The 21,026-nt window shown below is 43.8% G+C and overlaps 1 protein-coding gene across 2 annotated transcripts in view; it reads left to right on the forward strand.

The window, feature by feature from the left end:
- The first annotated feature begins 465 nt into the window (after positions 1-465).
- The window catches only part of FBH1 (F-box DNA helicase 1), a 49,892-nt gene continuing 29,331 nt past the window's right edge, over positions 466-21,026 (forward strand). The window contains exons 1-10 of one of the 2 annotated variants that reach the window (XM_067534917.1): positions 466-551; positions 5,522-5,686; positions 7,456-8,012; positions 9,253-9,383; positions 12,743-12,878; positions 13,190-13,380; positions 14,677-14,790; positions 16,489-16,583; positions 18,052-18,220; positions 20,237-20,465. In XM_067534917.1, the coding sequence (XP_067391018.1) occupies position 551; positions 5,522-5,686; positions 7,456-8,012; positions 9,253-9,383; positions 12,743-12,878; positions 13,190-13,380; positions 14,677-14,790; positions 16,489-16,583; positions 18,052-18,220; positions 20,237-20,465 (1,788 nt within the window). In that variant the 5' untranslated portion in view covers positions 466-550. Of the gene's footprint in view, positions 552-5,490; positions 5,687-7,455; positions 8,013-9,252; positions 9,384-12,742; positions 12,879-13,189; positions 13,381-14,676; positions 14,791-16,488; positions 16,584-18,051; positions 18,221-20,236; positions 20,466-21,026 lie in introns of both variants that reach the window. The other variant, XM_067534916.1, reaches the window with a different exon arrangement.

Consider the following 21,026-nt stretch of genomic DNA (forward strand, 5'->3'; position numbering starts at 1 on the left):
GCGGGGCAGCGGAGAGACGGGTGCGGCCTGGTGCGGCCCGGGCCCCGCCCGCTCCATTTCTGGCGCTCCCGGGGCGGCACGGACGTTTCGGGGGCCGCGAGCTCGGCCCCCCTCAGAGGTTGCGATCCCGGGGGGGGAGGGGGCGTTCACCATGGTGACGCTGCAAGGTGGGGGGTGTGTGTGTTTGTGACACCGGCGTGACGTCACGGTGACGTCACCGTGCGACCACCCGGCGGGGCTGTTGACGTTTACCGGCCACCCCCACGTTGCTTCCTCCCCTTCCCCGCGAAAGGTCCAAGTGGACACGGGCCGGTAAACAAAACTCCGGGGAAGTTTTTCACTCGTCCCCCTCCCGCCACTGAGCCAAGGGCGCGTCTCATTGGATGGGGGCTGAGACCGCGCCGCTGTCTGATTGGCGGCTGGCGGAGTCAGTCTAAGGCAGCGGGCGGGTTCCCAGGAAAGTAGGGAGGTAGGTGGGTGGGCTGCGTTGTGGCGTGTAGGGAAGCTGAGCTGCACCGCACCGGCCGGGTCCGAACGTCGGCGGGACTAGAGTGAGTCTGGTTCGAACCGGCCTGGGCTCGCTCGGACAGGCGGGGGGGAAGGGGTGCACTGGGGGCGGGGCTAGGGCCTGTGGGGGGCCTGAGGGTCCGCATTGGGTAGAGGGCCGGAGTGTAGGGGGTCTGCAGTGGGGGCAATAGGGATGGGGCCTGTATGGGGGGGCAGGGATGGGGCCTGAGGGTGTGTGGGGAGGGTCTGTATGGGGGGGCAGGGATAGGGCCTGAGGGTGTGCGGGGGGGGGGGGGTCTGTATGGGGGGGCAGGGATAGGGCCTGAGGGTGTGTGGGGGGGTCTGTATGGGGGGGCAGGGATAGGGCCTGAGGGTGTGCGGGGGGCAGGGATAGGGCCTGAGGGTGTGCGGGGGGGGGGTCTGTATGGGGGGGCAGGGATAGGGCCTGAGGGGGGGGGGGGGGGGGTTGTATTGGGGCAGGGAGGGGGGCTGGCATGTCCAAAGCAATTTTGGCCCATAGGTGCCTTGGTGCCGCTTTGGAGAATGAATGCCCTGGGTGGGGTGGAGGTGGGGTGGTAATGCAGGGACACACCCTACTGTTTAAAAAACCAAGGAGAGTCCTGTAGCCCCTTAAAGACTAACCTATTTCTGCGGGCATGAGCTTTCCTGGGCTGCATCCCACTTCGTCAGATGCAACTGAGGAAATGGGTTGCAGCCCATGAAAGCTTATGTCCGCAGAAATTGGTTAGTCTTTAAGGGGCTACAGGACTCTCATTGGTTTTGCTGTATACAGACTAACATGGCTACCCCTTTGGAACTTTTCACCACACTTTTTGTGTCACAAAAAATGTGTGGAAGGGAGATAAGCAAAAGCCCATTTCTGCCAGGGTCAGGAAGAAACTCCCCTTAAGGGCAGGTTATTCTGTAACTGTACATGGCAAGGTTTCTTGCACCTTCCTCCTAAACCTCTAGGGGCTACTGCAAGGGAGTTTGGGAGGGTGGGGGAGAATAAAAAATGTTTTTTTTTTTTTAAATTTAAAATCTCCTTAAATTTAAATACAAGTTTATTTTTAAAAACAGACCTACTTATAATTAAATTTGCAATTATGACAACCTATTTTAAGGCCTAAACTTACTATAATCCATTAAATGCATGTAAATTAATTTTTAAAAGACTAAAATGTACATGTTTGCTGCCAAGAGTTAAAGAAAATTAAACCATTGAACTGGTGGAAATCATGGGCAAAAGCACCTGGAACCCTGAGTTCGCTGAAATGCTAAACCAGCTTTTGAAAGTAGTAGCGTTTTCTGCAGACAGAGAGAATGTTTTCTTCATTTCAGTTTATTCAACCTGTTGAGTTCAATGACAAGTTAATTCAAAGTTAAAAAAAAAAAGAAAAGAAAAGCAATTGAGAGGTGAAAAAACAGGGAAGTTTTTCTTCTTCTTCCAATCTCTGAATAAAAGCCAGGTGTGAGAGGATGAGATCTACTAGTTTTAAAATCTTGAATGGCGTGATGACAAGAAATAATCAGTTTAATTCACCAACTGCAGATAATACTTTTTGTTAATAATTCAGTTTGTTTTAAATGCAAAATATATTTTATTAAAAAATTTGTTTTGTATTTAGCACATAAGGTGATTTTATTTAACTAATCAAATTAAAATGCAACTTTTGTGCATTGTAATAGAATTTTAATTTATATCCAAATAGAGCTTGACACAAATCACAGATAAAAAAATTAATCATCTAGCAAATAAATGCATCATTCACTTTTCTAACATAGTAAAATGTAAAAATTAAGAATCTGAATAAATGTATGTTAAGCTATATAACTGCTAAAATAAATATGTATAGGTATAGAGTGTGTTCCTGGTTAGCAAAAAGAAGCACCACATTTAGTATAAAGGCTGTATTTAGTTACACATAACGTTTTAATGATTACCAGCTAATGAGAGTGAACATTTCCTGAGGAAAATAACTACATGGTACAAATGAAAAACAAGATTTAAAATAAATTTAAACCAAGGTTTCCTGTTTGCTGATTTAAATCATGATTAAAATTTGTGATTTAAATCAGTCCCCACTGGGTCACTGTCAGAGACAGGACTTGGAGTACTGCTCAAATCCAAGACAGCTCTTCCTCTGCATTGTGTATGCTGACCTTTATTGCTGGTAGTAACAGCCTGACTTGTCTCCTTCCGACTACATTAAGGTGTTGTCTGTGCTAGTATTTTTTTTTTTCCTTCAGAAATTTCCCACTATTACTACAATCAGCTCAGGTCCACTAATAGGAGTACTAACAAGGCACCAGTGTTTTAACCATCATATAAACATAGATCCGGTCACAGTTAAACACAATGGTTATAATGCCAGAGGCTCAGCACTTAGGGTTAAATTTTCAAAAGCAGCGAAGTGTCTTAGACTTCCAAATCCCATTTTCACACCTAAAAAAGTGACTTAGGGCTGGTCTACAATAGGAATTTACATTGGCATAGGTACATTTCTCACAGGTGTGAAAAATCCATACCCCTGAGAGATGTAGTTATACTGACCTAACCCCTGGTGTACACAGCACTAGGTCAATCGAAGAATTCTCCCATCAATCTAACTGCTGCCTCTCGGGGAGGAGGATTACCTATGCCGAGAGGAGAACCCCTACTGTAAGCATAGGTAATGTCGACACCAAAGCGCTATAGTGGTACCGCTGTAGCGTTTCAAGTGTAGACAAGCTGTTAGGTGGCTAAGTCTCGTTAAAGTAATTGGAACTTAGGTATCTAAAAACACTTCTGAGAGTATGATTCAGGCTTGGTCCAAATCCAGTTTTTGTACTAATTTAATTTGGGGGAGTGTTGATTTAAAAAAAAAATTAAAATAGCTAAATAATGATACAACCCCTCATGTGGACACAGGTATACCAGTATAAAGGTTCATTATATTGGTAAATCTTATGAGAGTGCGATATGTTTGTATCAAATTATGAACTCCATTCTGTATTATGTGTTGAATGTGTGCCTAAGCTTGTTTGAGGGCACTTTATTTTATTGCACTCAGAAGCCTACCCTCAGAGCATGACACCTTCTTGTAGGGCTGTCACTGAGAAACCATCAAGACTGCAATCTAGGGTCATTGACTTTGATTGTGTCTGAACAGTTGCCCTCCCTCAGTATTAACACGCTCATTGCTGTCACTAGTGGGAAATTTTTCCGGAGAAGGGGAGAAAGGTTTGTGTAGATGCAACCATGATGGTGCTGTTCTCTGGTAATAGTAAAGTTTCCAGACTTTAATCTTCTACATGTTCAATTAAAACAGTATCTGGTCTGGTAGTTAGGATAGAGGATTAGGAGTCAGGATTTATGGGTTCTATTCTTGGCCCTAACTTTGACCTTTGTCAAGTCACAGAATCTTTGTGTCTTGTAGGAATGTGAGAATTGACAAACTGGATTAAGCTGAGGTCCATATAGATCAGTTTCCTGTCTCTGATAGCATCGGGTGCCAGATGAGTGGACAGGTCATGTAGTGGACGATTAGGATCGTTAAGATTTTGAATCATTAAAGCAAAAATGCTATGATTTGATTTTAAAATAATAATTAAAGTTGGTGTTTCTGTTAATGATTGCATTTGCCTTCCCCTCTTTGCGTTCTGTGTCTACTCCCTTTAAGAAAGAGATAATTTTTTTGAATTAGAGTTTTTTCAAAATCCTCTGATTTGAAGAGCAGATAAGTTTTCTTCCTTCAATGTTTGCTTCTTGTGTGTTTTGGGGGCAGTGAAGTGATGGTGTATAAGGCATCAGAAACCCCAAGGGTCTTTGCTAAAGCTCTTAGTGGTGTGTAATAGCTCTGGAGGGGAGGAAGAAGTGAAGGAGAATGACTTGACCTTTTGATGATAATGTAAACCAAAAGCACTTATTGGCTTCATGGATATTTTGGGTATGGTTTATGGTATGAAATCTCATTCTCTACAGTGTGATATAATAAAGAACTAAAAACTGAAGCCAAGTGAGCAGTGTGGCTTGGATGCTTTTATTGCAGCTGGAAACACTATTGTACATGATCATTTTAGATCTTGACTCATAATTCTGTAGCTGGAAGTTAGGTCATCTATTCTTGCCAGTGCTTACTTGCCAATCCCTGTTATCAAATAGATGGTGTTCTGGCAAATTTCCATTTACAGTATAACGTTTTAAAATTGCTGACAGGATTTCCTAGTTTACTGCGAACACTAAGGATAAGAATTACACTGCAAATATATCTGAGGAGGGGGCCCAATTACAAGTTTGCAATTTTGAGTGTAGCTAGAAGTTTAGTGAGCCTAATGTTCTGGACATGTCCAGAATTTTAGCCCATTTGTTCAACAGGCTTGAAGACACATCTACATTACAATTTTTTTTCTGTTGTAACCAGATCCCTAGACTTAGGCCTGGTCTATTCCTAAAACTTAGGTTGACCTAGCTACATTGTTCAGAAATGCAGTTAAGCTCATTTAAGCCCCAGTGTGGACACCACTAGATCGAGGGAAGAATTCTTCTGTTGACCTAGCTACTGCCTCTCGAGGGGATGGATTTACTACGGCGATAGAAAAGCTCCTTCTGTCATTAGCAGTGCATAGCCATTTCGTACTGGATGCCATTTACAGTATAACATTTTAAAATTGCTCGCAAGATTTTCTAGTTTACTGCAAACACCAAGGGTAAGTCCTGTACAGTGCTGAATTAGACACCACGAGTGACATTATTGTGTAAACGTAATAATTTCCACATAGCTTTGGACGTTGCAAAGTGTCTTGGTGTTATATTTTACTCTACAGTGTATCTTCAAAGTTCTGTATATGCTTTTGCGTAGGCTATTGGAAGAGGGTAAATTGGCTAAGATGTTGGGATCATCCCATTTTGTACAGAAAATGATCACTAATGAACTGATCGTTTGTCTCTCTCGAGGATGTAGCATGTCGCCTGAAAACAAACAAACTTAATTCAATTAACAGGTGTGCAATTTTCTTTTCATGTTGGTGACAGTGCAACCATTTAAAAAAAAGCACCTTACAGCCAGTGGCTGTGAAGCCTTCAGCCAGAGCAGAGAAGGCTCCTCTTCCCTGACACAACCTTTCAGTCAAAGACAGGCGAACAGAGATCTAAACAGGGGCCTCTACCCTACATACAGGACCAAGAGACAACAAGAAGGTATGGTGTTTCCAAATCGGTTAAGAACTGAGGGAGTGTAATGTTAATATTAACTCTATGCAGCAGGTGGAATTTAACCCCAATTACTGTGAGCAGCTACTGAGGGAAGAGCAGTGGGGGACAGCTAACAATGTCCACAATGAAAGAAGTTGGTTGATCTGTACTATAATCACCCCTTAATATAACTGACTTAAACAGAGGCCTGAGCAATGGCGAGCGACTTAGAGCTACCTTAGAGTCATGAGTCCTTTCCCCTCCCAAGGAGAGGCGAGTCCCACACCAGGGCTGGGTTAAGTCCTGGTTTACACAAACATCCTTTCTCTTGCTTTGAAAAGCAGAGCTTTGCTATACCAGCCTGCCTGCCGCAAATGGCAGCTCTAACTGAGACACATTGCAGGCTCTGCAGTTGCGGAGATACAGAATGACCGATATTTCTAAAAAATCTTGAACATTCATTATTTAATATGCATTCTTCTTGATTTAGCTCTCTAAGTGTTGTTTGTCTAATCCCATTCAGGGATCTCAATGCACTTAACAGCAGTAATTAATGAATCATCACAGTTCTCTCTGTGAGGCAGGGAGCTGCTATTATATCCATTTTCCGCACATGGAGTACAATTTTCAAAAGTCCCCAAGTCTAGGAAGAGTAAGGAACTGGTGTGGACCAGTAATGTTGTCTAATGTCAGCATAGGAAGGCGTTAATATCCAAAACAATAATACGATTGCTTGGGTGAAGTGCTCCTGCATGCGTTTGGCTGGTGTGCATTGCTGCATTCATGAAAAGAGGTGCAGCTGAAGGTAGAGTTCATTGTAGACTTTCAGTTTCGCTTCTGTGCTCTAATCTTTTTGCAATCAAATCAATGGGTGGCTGGTAATAAATAGCCTTTTACCTTTTTAAAAAATGTTGGTCTCTTTTTGTTTTTATATTTTGAATGAGTACTTAAGGGCTGTTCCATTTACGGCGGGGGTTCTCACAACACGTTTTTTGGTGGCCTCACAGTGTGGCCACCAACTCCTGCTGGTGGCCACTCTGACAATTTTTCCAAGCTAGAGCTCCGCTGCCCCAGGGCTGAAGCCTGAGCTCCACCAGCCCCGGGAAGGTGGGTCAGGAACTCACCAGCAGCCTGAAGAGTCCCAGGTTCCTCTGGCGCCCACGTACACCAGCCCCACGTCTCCAGAGGTGCTGCCCATAGCCCCCGAGGAGGCAGCACAGTGCAGGGTGCCAATCCTTGCTGGTGGTGCCAGCAAACATCCAGGCAGTGCATCCAGGAGCAAAAGCTGGGCGCTGCAGGGAGGGGCCACCGCTTTTCCCCACTCCCAATCTCCTCCTAGGAGGCTGTCGTGGCCACTAACTGATTTAGGGTTTTGTGCTGCATTTTTCATCTCATGCAGGTAACAGCTTGCAGCTTCACTTGTCATTTCAACTTCTTTACTTATTCACCGGGTTCTGAAAAGTAAACTGCAGTAGGAAGAGCCTTATGCTGATCTCAGAGGTTGACCATGGTGGTTTTGGTTATCCTCGTCTCTCTCTGCTTCCTTCCTGTGTCGCTGTTTTTGTCTGCTCAGAGGAAATAATCAATGTGAAGTAGAATTTACAGCGTTCTTTACATTTATTTATTTGTATGGAAAGATCGTTGCTGTGGGGTAAGCAGGGTCTTAGCACAGAGCATGTGACCTTTTTATTTTAAAGGCTCCTGGGACTTTCAGGCATTGGGCACTCTAGGGTAACACATTTTGCTTGTATTCCTTCTTCTTGTCTTTGCTGTAGGGCGGGGTACTCAGAGGTGCATCACCGATTACTTCAACGTCACTCAGACGCAAAGCACCAGTAACGAAGTGGCAAAAAACAATGAAGTTAAAGAAGAGTCATTGGACTCCTTCACCGTCCAGTGGTTGTCCAGCCTGGAGGATCATTGCGAGCTATTTGAATGTGATAAAGATGCTGCACCAGCTCTCTGGGGTGCTGCTGCCTCTAGAAAACGAACTCTCTGCTCAGAAGGAGTTGGCAGCCATTATACAGAATACTGTAAATACGGTGGGACTGATAAAAAGCCCATGCTGGACAGTTCCCTCCAGTATTCTCCAGGACACACTGAAATCAAACAAGAAATCAAACAAGAACCTGATGACATAGAAATTGATCCAATTCCTGATGCATATTTTGGCCTCCTGGGGACTTCATGCTGTAAAGAACCCCAGGGACACATTGACCAGCTGCCCAATGAAGTCCTGAGCATTATCTTTGCTTTCCTCCCTGTGACTGACCTTTATCTGAACCTGAGCTTGGTGTGTCATCGCTGGAGAGAGATTGTCAGTGATCCACTGGTGAGAGTGTGGTTATATTGATTGAATCCTGATTGATTTGCTCCATATGTCATCTTCCATTCATGATTATGCACCAGGAACGTTCTCCCTGTTCTTGCTAGCGAAGTGACCTCTCTCTTTCCTCCATTGAATCCACTTCTTCTGCTTATCTCTCCCATCGGTATTCGCCATATCCTTCCTTCCTTTCACCCTTTTGTGAAGCCTTGCCTGTGAGGTGCCAAGTGTCTGCCAGGTGACACCGAACATCCTCAGTTCCCTTCTCCTCGCCTCCATCCTGTCAGTGACTCCAGCCTTCATCAGTCTCCAGTTACATTTCTGAACCATTACTTTCATGCTTTCTCCCATATGGGCTCCATCTGCTTTTGAGGAGCTGCCTGCAAACATCTGCAAGGCCATCCCCTTGTCCTCCTTAAAACCGCCCTCTGCCACAATCCCTCCAAAAAAACTCTCCATCGTTGGGCAGCTCACGTGCTGTGACCGCTGCCGCTCTTTCTGAGCAGTATTGTCTCACTGTTACCACATGCCACCCCCATCTGTCTGCATCCACCCATCATCACTTGTCTTACAGGTTGGCTGTTTGCTTTTGGAGGTGGGGGACTGTCTTCTAGTTCTTTGTTTGTATAGCACCGAGCACAATGGTGCCCTGACCCATGACTGGGGCCCCAGTGCGCAACACAAATAATAAAGGATGGTGAACGTATTGGGAGCTGTTTCTGAGTTGAAGACAGTAAGAGATGAAGAGCCCTTAGCACTGTCTACCATAAAGTCCCGAAGTGGTAGCTACGGTGGGAGGGCTCCTGTGGACAGGCTCTAGAGAGCCACAGGATGTTTTAAGCATTATAGTTTTCTTATCCTATTCAAAGTAGGTCTGAGTGGCGATGTTCAAAAGGCCGATGGGGCCTTGCCTGCCCTGGTGCTTCCACCTGTGTGGTTAAACTAGGGATAACTATAGTGAGAAATTCTAGAGAAACAAGCCTTTCGTAGACAAGTCCTTACACTGCAAGGAGCAGAATTTTCACTCTTTTCTGCTCCTTCGCTTTTTTTTTTTCTCCATATCTTTATTGTCCCATCATGAGCCCCCTGCTTGTTTTCATCGAGCTGCTGGGACTTGCCAAATTGAAATTAAATGTCTCCACCAGAAGCGATGCTTGCTTCTTGGTGATTGTCAGAAGAAGCCTGTTGATAAAATGGTTAGGGTTGAAAGGTGCTGGACAAATAGGTGCATTGATTTGCATTTTAGTTTATTCCGTGGAAGAAGCTGTACCATCAGTACCTCATAAAGGAAGCCCAGGCTCTGCTCACAGTGGAATGGATTCTGGATCGCTATGGTGTAACCAGTGAGCAGGATCAGTGCATGCTGGGGTTCATAAGGTGAGTCTGTTTCATTATTTGACTTTACAGCTGTGCGTCAGCAGGTGCCAGGAGCAGCCCAACAGTGTTTTGTCCTGTTTCCAGTTCTGTTGCTGTAGAGGTTTGTCTCCATTTTATGCTGTGCTTGGCCAAGAAAGAGATGATTAACTTCCTCTCACGCATCTTCCACCTGTTTCACCTTATTGGGAGGCTCAGGGGAGAGGAGGAATTAGTTATGAGAAGGAAAAATGATCAGTGGGTCTTTTCGGCTAGGCAAAAAAATGCCTCCTCTGCCCCATCCTCTCAAAATCTCTTGTTCCTGTTTTCCCTTACTCTGACACTAACAGCTAAAGAATTTATGCCATAAAATATAACCTAGAGATGATGTTCTAAATTTCTTACTCATTCCACTGTCTGTCTGCTATTCTTTATTACTTGTCTTACTGTAGTGTGTTGGAACCCTAGTCGTGGCCTGGGACCCCCATGGTGCTAGGTGCTGTACAAACACAGAACAGAAAGACAGTTCCTGCCCCAAAGAGCTTGCAATCTAAGTATGAGATAACAGATGGATACAAACCGATGGGGATGCCAAGAAGACATTGGGACAGTACAGGTCAGCATGGTAGGCAGTGACCGTAGCACACAGAGGCCTAACCACTGTCAAGATTTTGTAGGCAACATGGGAAAGGAGAGTTTTAAGGATGATACCGCATTAGCTTTGCAGGTGTTTGCTGGGAGCTCCTCCCAAGTGTGAGGAGCAGCATGGGAGAAAGCATGAAAGCACAGGGAAATTTTAACAAGTGGGCAATGGAGGTCTGATCGGAGCTGAATGTCAACATCTGGATAGCGACTGAGAGATGATATGTAGGGTGGAGGATAGGCCACAAGGGCCCTTGAAATGTGAAGACAAGTAGCTGATGTTTGATGCAATAGAAAAGGGGGAGCCAGAGAAGGGCTGCAAAGGGAAGGGCGAGGTGATCAGAGCGACTGACTAGGAAAATGATCTTTGCAGCACTATTCTGAATGGATGCAAGCAGGGCAAGATTGCATTTGTCAAGGCCAGAGGAAAGGATGTTGTAGTAATTGAGATGTGAGATGAAGAGAGCCTGAATGAGAGTTTGAACTGGGTTTGAACTGGTAATCATTAAATCATTAAACAACCAACTAGAGAGACAGACAAGCCAACCAATAAGACATTATTACTTATGGCAGGTCCAGAATCCTAAGAGTTAAAATTATTAATTGCCCACTACTTAATTAACATAAGGTAACCATTAAAACATACTGATTGGCAACTAAATATGCCCTTCATGTTAAATTTGGTGCTTCTTTTTGCTAACCAGGATACACTATATCTATACACATTTATTTAAGCAATTATGTAGCTTACCTTAACATTTATTCAGATTCTTAAGTTTTAATTTTTTATGATGTTAGTAAATGGTGAATGATACATTTCTTATTTATTGGGTGATTAATATTTTACTTTATGATTTGCGTTAAAATCTAGCTGGATGGAAACTCAAATTCAATTCAAACTGGACAAACAACATTTTAATTTTTTTTATCTTAAATGTTTTGGGTGCAAAAGAAAAAAGTTGATCAAAACACGTTTTGCATTTAAAACTAACTGATTTATTAAACAAAGGAAGCATGAACTGTAGTTTGCAAACTGAATTGATTGTTTCTAGTCACCATGTCCTTCAAAGTTTTGAAACCAGTTGATCCCATCGTCTCTCATACAGGTCTTATACTTAGATAAGAAGAGGGTTTCCTGCTTTTTCAATTCCCATTGATTTCTTAACTTTGAGTCAACTTGTTCATGAACTGAACTAGTTGAATAAACTGATATGAAGAAAATATTCTCTCTGCACCTGGAGAAGAAGCTACTGCTGTCAAAAGCTGGTTTAGCATTTCAGCAAACTCTGGTTCCAGGTGCTTAGCCAGAGACTTCCACCAGTTCAGTGGTTTGACTTTCTTTAACACTTGGCAACAAATATTTACTGCTTAATATTATATTTTGTATTTAAATTATTTTAATAGATTATAATAAATTTAGGCCTTAACATAGGTTTTCAATTTCAAATTTAATTTGAAATATTTGTATTTAAAAAAAAAAATCTGTATTTAATTTAAATTTAAAAAATTGATTTTTTTATTGTTTTTTTTTTTTTTTTTTTAAATCACCAATTTTCATCTGCCCTGTGTTGTCCACAGTTCTTGAGAAAGGAGGTACCAGGGAGGGCGTGTTGGGAAGATGAAGAGCTCTGTTTTTAGCTGTGCTGAGCTTTAGCTGATGGCTAGACATCCATGAGGAGATGTCAAAGAGACAGGTCACAATTTTAATTTGGACAAAAGGGGGCAGGTTTGGAGAAGAGAGTTAGATCTGAGAGTCATCAGCATAGAGAGGGCATCTGAATTTCTGTTTGCGGATGAGATTACCCACCGATAGGGTCTAGGGGGAGACAGACGGCTGGGGAACCCCCACAGGAAGTTGGAGATGGGATGAGGAGACTCCTCCAAAGGACACACTGAAGGAATAATTAGAATAGGAGGAGAACCAGGAGAGGACAATCACGGAAGACAAGGGAAGACACGATTTCAAGACAAAGAGCATGGTTGCTGGTGTCAAAGGCAGCTGACAGGCAAAGAGGCTGCGGATAAAGTACTGGTTCTCAGCTTTGTCCAGGAAAAGGTCTTTAGAGACTTTGGCAAGCACGCATGGTTTCAGTGGAGTACTTGGGACTGAAGCCCAATTGGAGCGGGTCAAGGAGAGGAACGCCAGACAGTGACTGTAAACCGTGTATTCAGTGAGGTTCAAGATGAAAGGTAGAAGGAAGATGAGGTGGTAATTGGAGAGGCAAATGGGATCAAAAGCAGTGAGATTTTTTTAAGATGTGAGAAACTGAAAAACCCAACGTATAAAAGAAGCGATCTTTTCTCTGGTCAGTGCACACAGGATTTCCAGAGGCCATTCTCATTACTAACAGCAGTGGCTGTGAGAATCACAGCTCCCTCTCATCTTCATTCCCTGTGCATTATTGTTTGTCCTCCTGTCATGCCCTCAATATGCTATGTACTGTCTACACATGCAGGAAGACGCAATCCCTGCCTTGAAGAGTTTACAATCCAGGACCCTGATCCAGCAAAGTACTTAAGCATGTGCTTCCCTTAACTTTTAATCCGTGGAAGTCAATGAAGTTGGTCACATACTTAGGTGCTTTGCTGGATTGGAGCCAGAGGGCTCAACTGCTGGCAGGATTGAGCCCATCTTGCTGCGTGCATACCGTAGAATAAATAGTATGCACAACAGGGCAGCTTTAATGTTACTGCAGATGCCGTCATTTTCATTTCTTGAATTGTGGGCACTTTCTGCGCAGGTGTGTGGTCACCTCCAATGCTGACCGGAGAATGGACCCTGATGCAGTTCTCAGGTGCTTGAAAAATCATCCTCTGTTTACCAAGGCAGAAATATGCATCATCAAGAAATTGCCTGATTTAAAGTGCACTGCGGGGGTAGGTTAAATGTTCATTGGGGGTGGGGGGGGTTTTCTTACATTTTACTTTGTGTGTCACATCTGGAGCAGTGGGTTTTCCTAAAGAAAATCGTTTGCCAGTGATAAATTGTTAGCATAAATAGGAAATGTTAAATAGCCACCGGAGTGGGAATTGCCTGAGGAAATTTGTTACTGAATACTATTAATGATCACAGGGATCTGTTCACAATGCTGGCCTCTCCTCCCCCTAACCTTGCAATACCTTAAGTAGACAAACTGTGCAGTCATCTTGGTTGTCTCCAGTCTTCTTTTTGCCATCACCCTGTCTAGGCTGTGAACGTGTGGGCCGTGATGGCAGCTATTGTGCTCTTCTCTGATGGTGTTCGTGACATCCAGAAGCTGATGGCTTGTCTTAGGAGACCCAGCTCTACCCTTTCAGTTCTGAACATCACCGAGACCTTGTACTGTATGGCCACGCTGCTGAATGCTATGAGGGAGAAGGGCATCAATATCAGTAATAGGTGAGGAGGGAGAGATTTGCATATCTGACAATGAAAATCTGCCACTGGAATGCTTATTGTGAGCCACAGGTGTGCTTGGCACTATACAAAGCTAGAGTAGCAGATCATTGCCCCATTGAACTTCGTTCACACCAGCTAAGAGTCCCCTGTATTAGGAGTTCAGGGTGTTTTTCAAGTGCAGTTATTTTTAGAAAAGTGACAGTATAAAACAAATACTTCCATATCCAGCAGATCAATCCAACTCCCTGTGCGTATTTGGAGTCCTAGTTGCTTATCCCAATTATGAAAGCAAGTTGTTGTTTCTACTCCGGTTAGCACTGCAGAGTCAACACAGCTATGAGAAACAGCGAGCTTCTAAGGGAAGTTATAAGTTTCAATCAGCTGTCATTAACTCACTGTGTAGCCTTGAACAGGTCACTTCCCATCTCTGCCTGCATTTTCTAAATCCACCTTCCATGTGTGTCATGAGGATTAAGTGGTTAATCCAGGCACCGGGCAGTAGTCATGTAAAATGCTATATGCGATGATTATTCCGAGTGAGCTGGATTCTCTTCGATATCAGCAACAGGGTAATTAATCAAGCTCCAGTTGCAGAATATTTATTACAGCTGTTGGCCCATGAGGAGAAAAGGATCTAACTTGATTCTCCCTTCCCAGGTTTGGTTTGCTGAACAGATGGGGTTATAAAGATAATCTTTTTACAAGATTGGCAAACTTGATCTCTGGTTCCTGAGAGGCAGTAAACATGGAGCCTTCCCCCTTTTTCCCCCCATGCTGCTTTTTCAGTCACTTTTCAAACTATAACAGCACTTTAAAAGATGATGTTGTCTCCCGCCTGATTTAGACTTATTGAATGCTTGTGGCCTGCCTTGCTTTTCTGTTTGTGTAAGTGATGGCTATCTACACACCTGATGGAAAACCTTGGGTACATTCATATCCCAAAAGCTGCCTGCTTAAGACAGGTGGTTATTTAGTTATGGGAAATCTCTGGTCTGTCCACTGAAACTGCAAGCATCTTGGCTGGCTGTTTTCCTCAGCACCTTCAGCTCTTTTTTGCTGGGGTGTTATGTTATCTTTCCATGTGCAGTTTTACTCATCTCAGAAACAAATCTGAAGTCCTCTGGTCGAATCTGGCACCTTATTGGACAAGTCAGCTTGTGAACTCTCCAAATATGGCTTTATTGGCAGCATAAATGGCTTCTGAGGTCTGTTATTGGGGGCAGAGGGAGGTAACTGACATTTAATTGAGTATTGTTAAAGATCCTCTTACATTAATGTCTTTATATTTTCTGTTAGGATTCACTATAGTATTTTTTACTGCTTGTATTTGGTGGAGAACTCTTGCCCCGTTACTCAGACGACAGAGCTGGAAACACCAAGTTCAAACCGTGGAAGAGGCACTCGGCACAGGTACTGCTCACATATTTGATCTAAATGGCAGGTTCAAATGCACAGATCCCTGTAAAGTCCTGAACCAAGCAGACTGAGCAAACACGTCATAGAAAAGATTAGTTTTAGAAACTTCTATTAAACACAGTTATCTGTATATAACTTGACTACTGCTGGCTAAAATGACTGTTGTCTTCCCAAATCTCTAGGGCAGACTGTTGCCTTCCCTGTAGTTGGGGTGTTTTGGGGATGAAAGGAGTGTGACTGGTCTAATTAAACTTGATGGTCCCTTTAGAAACGTGTGTGTGGGGGGGCACCTAGCACAATGGGGCTTCAGCCCCTCCAGTTGCTACTGCAAAGCAAATAATTTTAATAAATGCATGTTTATTATTATTATTATCTCCTTATTTAAGAGAAGCAGTGAGACAAACCAGCCTTCTAGGGTGACCAGATGTCCTGATTTTATAGGGACAGTCCCGATATTCGGGGCTTTTTCTTATATAGGTGATTGTTACCCCCCATCTCCTGTCCCAATTTTTCACACTTGCTATCTGGTCATCCTACAGCCTCCAGATATTTGCTAGTATATTCTTTTGCCCCACACAAACTCCATTTTGTCATCTATATTGATACAAGTCACTGAAAGCTGATAGCTTGCTACTTTAAAGGAAAGATTATCCAGTGGTTAGGGCACTAGCCTGGGCCTTTGACAAATCAGATTCAATTCCTACTCTGCCACAAACATCCTGTGAGATCCTGAGCAAACCACCTAACCTCTCTGTGCTTCAGTTCCTCATCTGCCCTCCCTCACAGGTGAAGTGATGGGAATACCATAGATAGATGCCTTGAAAACGTGGATTCAACCCTCTTCTTTGTTTCCCAGCCCTAATTCCGTTCCCTTGCCCAGAAATCTTAGTTTACGGTTCTTTCACAGTTGCAGTCAGTAGATGGGGACTTTTCTGGGAATAGTCATTTGTTCACTAAGAAGAAGAATTTGTTCACTTCAGAAGAATCTGCAGAGTGTTCCTGGCCTGAGAAATGTTCTCTTGGTATGTCCCACCAGCTTTCTGGAAAAAAGTAGTTTGCCGTATAGGTTTATTGCAATAATTATATTTTTATTTATAAAAACAACACTGAAATACTGAATTGCTTTACAAACGTTAATTAAACCTTACAGCTCCTCTGTGAGATGGGGATAATGATCCCCCATGCTACAGCCGGGGGAATGAGGAGAGGCACAGAGAGCTTAAGGGTCAGAAGATCCTAAAATCCATTTTCAGAGGGGACTCAGGATACCAAGTCCCATTGGGTTTTTCAGTGAGTTGTAGGAGCCCAACTCATTTTTGAAAATGAAACTTAGCATCTGAGTGACCTAGGTTTAAATTTTCAAAAGGCTCCAAAGTGACCTTACCCAAGTTCCCACCCATTCTTTCTCCTCTCTCCAGTCATGTTGCTTTTTTTCTCTCCAATATCTGCTCTTCCCCCCATGGTCCCCACTGGTACAACCCTCCTTCTGGCCTTGTTTTTTCTGGCCTTATACAGCTGTAGCCTTCTCCTGTCTGGCTTGGCTGCCTCTTGTCTATCCCCAGTCCAGCCTCTCCAACAGGAAGGCATTGCAGTTCCCTGCTCACGCACATCACGGCTGTATGTTCCTCATTGGTTGTGTTCTTTTAAACACAGAAAAATAATTGTTTTGCTCTTGTCTTATTTTATTTTTAGTAATAAGCTTGACATAAAGCTAACCCACGAGCAGCAAAGGATCCTAAACCATACAATCTTGCCTGGTCAAGTAGTGAAAATTATGGCATTTGCAGGTAAGAAAGCTGACCATGAAACAAGTTGTCAGGGACACTTTATCCAAAAAAAATTATTTTTTTTGGATTTATTAGACAATTAAGCAAACGCCAGTTCTGTTTTTTTCCCTTTTCTGTGCTGAGGAGGTACACATGGCAAACATTGCTTACAGCTAACAAAAATGAATCAAGAGTGTTTTGTGTAGAAATTAAAAATAAAAATGTAGGCAGGAAATAAGCAACTCTTAAGAATACATAACTCCAGCTCCTCATACAAGTGGACTAAAAGGGAGTGTCTTATAATAGATCAAAAAAGAAATTAAGGGCAGTAAATTATAAAAGGAAATCAATTTTTGATCTAGCTCTTAGTAGCAGTATTACAGTAGCGCCAGTTTTGGATCAGAGCTCTGTTGTGCTGGGGGCTATAGAAGCAGGTAAATAAGGCCGCCCCTCCCATGGAGAGCACGCAGACCAGGAGAATATGATGCAACAGGCAGAAATGATAGAAACGGAGTGGGAGCGGGGGGGGGCGGGGGGGGGTGTGGTGTGAGGATGCAGTGAAATTAACACATTAGGCATTGTGAAAGATTCCATCCTGAGGTCGCCCCCTTGGGGTGAGGGAAGGCACTTTGCTTACCTCATACCTCATTCTCTGTGTAGCTGCAAACCTCTGTTCGGTCTGGGGGACAGTCCTCCAGCTGTGCCTCTTAGCGAATCTGCCCCCTTTTCGGGGGACATAAATTTGCAGTCCCAGCAAAAGGAAAATACTTCCACAGCCCTCTTCCTTGAGCAAGGGAGAGGGAAGCAGTCTGTCAGGCCCTATACGCAGTCTCGGTTCCCACTCTTCAGTGGAAATAAAAGCTGGGGCTTAATTTGTGGGTGGGTTTTCAACACAGAAAAACAGACTGGCCCATCCTCTTCCTCAGAGGGCCTATGCAGGCAGCATTTGTGAGGTACAGGTCACATAGTGTCACCGGGTCCCAGTCGGGGGGCCTTGTCGCTACCTGCTTCTGCATGCCCTCAACTGCACTGAGGTCCTGCCTTTTGGGGGCCTGCCCCCAAGCCTGACAAGCCACACAAGTGCAGCCAGATAGTGATCACAGGAGTTCCTTAGCCCCTGACTGAGTGGTGGGGATGTCCCCTGTCCCACCCCACGCACACGACCATAATCTCAGCTTGCATTCATTTCCCCCGAATGTTCTCATGTCAGATAGGTTATCTGGAGTGTTGTAAAAGTGCTGCGTGATTTTATGGCCGTTCATAACATTTGTGGCGACAGGTAGAGATTTCCAAAGCTGACTTAGCCACGCACCTCCCATTAATTTCAATGGTGGTTTCAATAGTTGGCTTTGAAAATCTCCTCCATATTGCACAGACTAGGCTACCAATAAAGGGGTGATGAAGAGCCTGAGGGGGGAGAAGTGCTGGGAATACAGGTCGGATTTCGACACAAGGACACTTTTCTTCCTTTTTTTCTTTCGCTCTTCAGGTACGGGAAAGACCTCGACTTTGGTCAAGTATGCGGAGATGTTTCCCCACCTCAGCTTTCTGTATGTGGCATTTAACAAGGCCATCGTAGACCATGGGAAGACGGTCTTTCCCCCTAACGTTACGTGCAAGACTTTCCATTCATTAGCATACGCGAGTGTCGGCAAACAGTAAGCAGCGATCGTCTCATTTCCCTGGTCGTGGAGCAGGGTGGGGCAAAGTTCAGGGGCTGTTCAGAATCGCAACGTATAACCCACCAGCCAGCGCCTTCCTCTATTGCAGGCAGTGCCCAAACTTTTCTGGTTGTGCCCCCTTCACCAGTGATGGAATCTCTTTGCGACCCCCTTCATTGCCGCACAGTTGACTCAGCTGAGGAGCTTGGGCTGAAGGTGGAGCTGGGGGCAGAACTGGGGATCGGAGCGGAGAGGGAATGAGGGCAAATCTGGCCAGGGTCAGGGAGCAGGGGTGGGAGTCAAGCTGCGGCCAGGGGCTGGGAGTGGGCCTGGGGCTGCGGCCAGAGCTGGGAATGGAGCCATGGGACAGGAGCTGAGCTGAGGGTAGTAGCCGGGGGCCAGTAGTGAGAGCCAAGCTGGGGCCAAGGGCAGAGCAAAGCTGGGTGGCGCTCCCTCCCCATATCCTGTGGGGGCTGGCCTGCTCCGCTGAGCCCCCCCAAATGTGCCTCCCTGCCCCGCTACAGTATGGGGACCATTGATGTGTGGTCAGCAGAAAGACCAAGGACTGAACTAGCCTCTGATCTCTAGGATGATTCTTCCATATCTGTTGAGGGCAGTGTACGGGGGAAGTTTGCACTGTTGCCCCTGTATAATATATGCCATCCTTTTCAGGGCACTAAATTGGCACAGAAATATTTGAAGTATTTAAAAGGGGTGAATAAAAGAATTGACTACAGGTATCTTGCAGGGTATTTTGCAAAGCATCCTATTTGGATTGTGTTTCTGCTTGTGTATCACTTCTTATATTTCTTTTTCATTGTCTTTTGGGGTTAAAAGAAAAAATATGTTCCCTTTCTTTGCTCCTTTATGAGGTTTAAAGAAGACATGTGAGGCATTTTTTTGTTTGTTTTTTTCCCTTGTTTTTTACTCTAGAAATTTCTATCTAGTCTTCCTTTTCTCTTCCTGGAGGAGCCTCTGGACGACTGGAGAGTTGGTAGAATTAAAACAGTAGAGAAGCCATATAATCAGACTTCCTTACATTCCTTTGAGCACATCCTCAAAGTTACGCATGTGCTTTCCTGAATTGGGTTCTGAGGCCTTGTGTATATACAAAGTTGCATCAGTTTTAAAATCACATCGTTAGTTAAACTGATTTAGTTTTAAACCAGTGCAAAGTTCTGTGTGGACGTTCTCTTGATGCTGTTTAAACTTGTTATGAATTAGCCCACATAGTTTTGCACTGGTTTAACTAAACCAGTTTTAAACTGGATTATAGATAAATGAGAACAACTGTGAATATAGACAAGGCCTGAGAGGAGAGAGGCTTTTTTTTTAATTAAGCTATTTGAAGACATTTTTGTTGTTTGTTAAAGCCTGTTTAACTCAAAGGCCTCCATAAATAATTGGAAAGAAAACCTCCTTGTTAAAGATTCAGTATCTTCCACTCCTTCATAATGACCTCCAGCAAAACATGGAAGACCTAAATTGCCAGCCCTGATATTTCTGAAGTGAAAAGTGTGGAAGAAAAAGAATCCTTCTTTTGAAATAACCTTTCAGGACTTCTTAGATATCAGAAGAAAGCAAAATAGGGCTGGCACTCAATTTTCAACCCTTTACATGTCACCTTTAAACCAGTTTGCAACCAGCAATATTTGAATTCTTTCATATAGCATGGCCCCGTGGTGGTGATGCTAGCCCGGGATTTAGGAAATGTGAGTTCAGTTCCCTGCCCTGCCACAGATTCCCTGTGTGACTGTGGACAAGTCACCTAGCCTCTCTGTGCCTCACTTTTCCCCATCTATAAAATGGGGATAATAGAACTTCCCAACATGATAGGATATTGTGAGGGTAGATAAATTAAGGATTGTGAGGTTCCCAGATACTATGGTAATGTGGGAGGGTCATATAAATACCTTAGCTCTTTTGAGCATTAGTTATAAAAGGAAAGGCTACATCACTTCTCTAGTAGGTTTTCTTGCAAACTAATAATGTGTTTTTTTGTCTATGGCACAGATATAATGAAGAAGGCAGACTGAATTTTTTCAAACTGTCACCCTACATGATCAGCTTCCTACTCAAAAACCGCAAGGGGCAATCTCTCTTCATAAGAGCGAAGACAGTAGCTCAGACGCTTGAAAGCTTTTTTGCTTCTATAGATGAATTCATATCGATGGAGCACACCCCCATATGGTTCAAAAATACACATGGAATGAGGGCCCTTGTCCGTGAAGAAGAGAAGCAAGTGAGTATCAATGGCGAGGCAAGAGTCTAGTTGAGAAGGAGTGGAACATTCATCAAAGCAGACTCCAATGATACAGTGGTGCTTGTGATTCAGTACTCAGAAATTACCAGTCAAGTGCATTTCTCCTATTTCCTCTGATGAGACAAGAAACTCATCCATAGCATCCTGGATAGTCATTGGGAGACTTTCCAGTGGGCTTTAGACCAGACCCAGTATCAATCTCATATGTACGTATGAGGAACAGAGAGAGAAACTTGAGATCCCATGTGTTTCTGTTAATATTTGGAAGGCATTCCAGTATTAGAGTGTTGACAGTGGTATAAAAATAACTGGATAGCTCTAAGAGGGCCAGTTCTGGCTTAAGAATACAGGTCATTTCCTGTGTGTCTAGCAAGTAGCTTTGAACAGTAGCTAGTTGCTTGGCTGAGGTTGTGGTGTTTGAGTTTTGTGTTTCAACCCACCCCTACGCTGTTGTTAAAATTGCATCATTTTAACAGGGAGCGTCTAAAACAGAATTATTTTTAACCATTTTAAAAATATTTTGAATGCCTGTAATGATCA

Source organism: Emydura macquarii, unplaced genomic scaffold (assembly GCF_026122565.2).
Source record: "Emydura macquarii macquarii isolate MOO-44397 ecotype Brisbane River unplaced genomic scaffold, CSIRO-AGI_Emac_v2 contig_3470, whole genome shotgun sequence".
In the NCBI taxonomy this organism is placed as follows: Eukaryota; Metazoa; Chordata; order Testudines; family Chelidae; genus Emydura; species Emydura macquarii.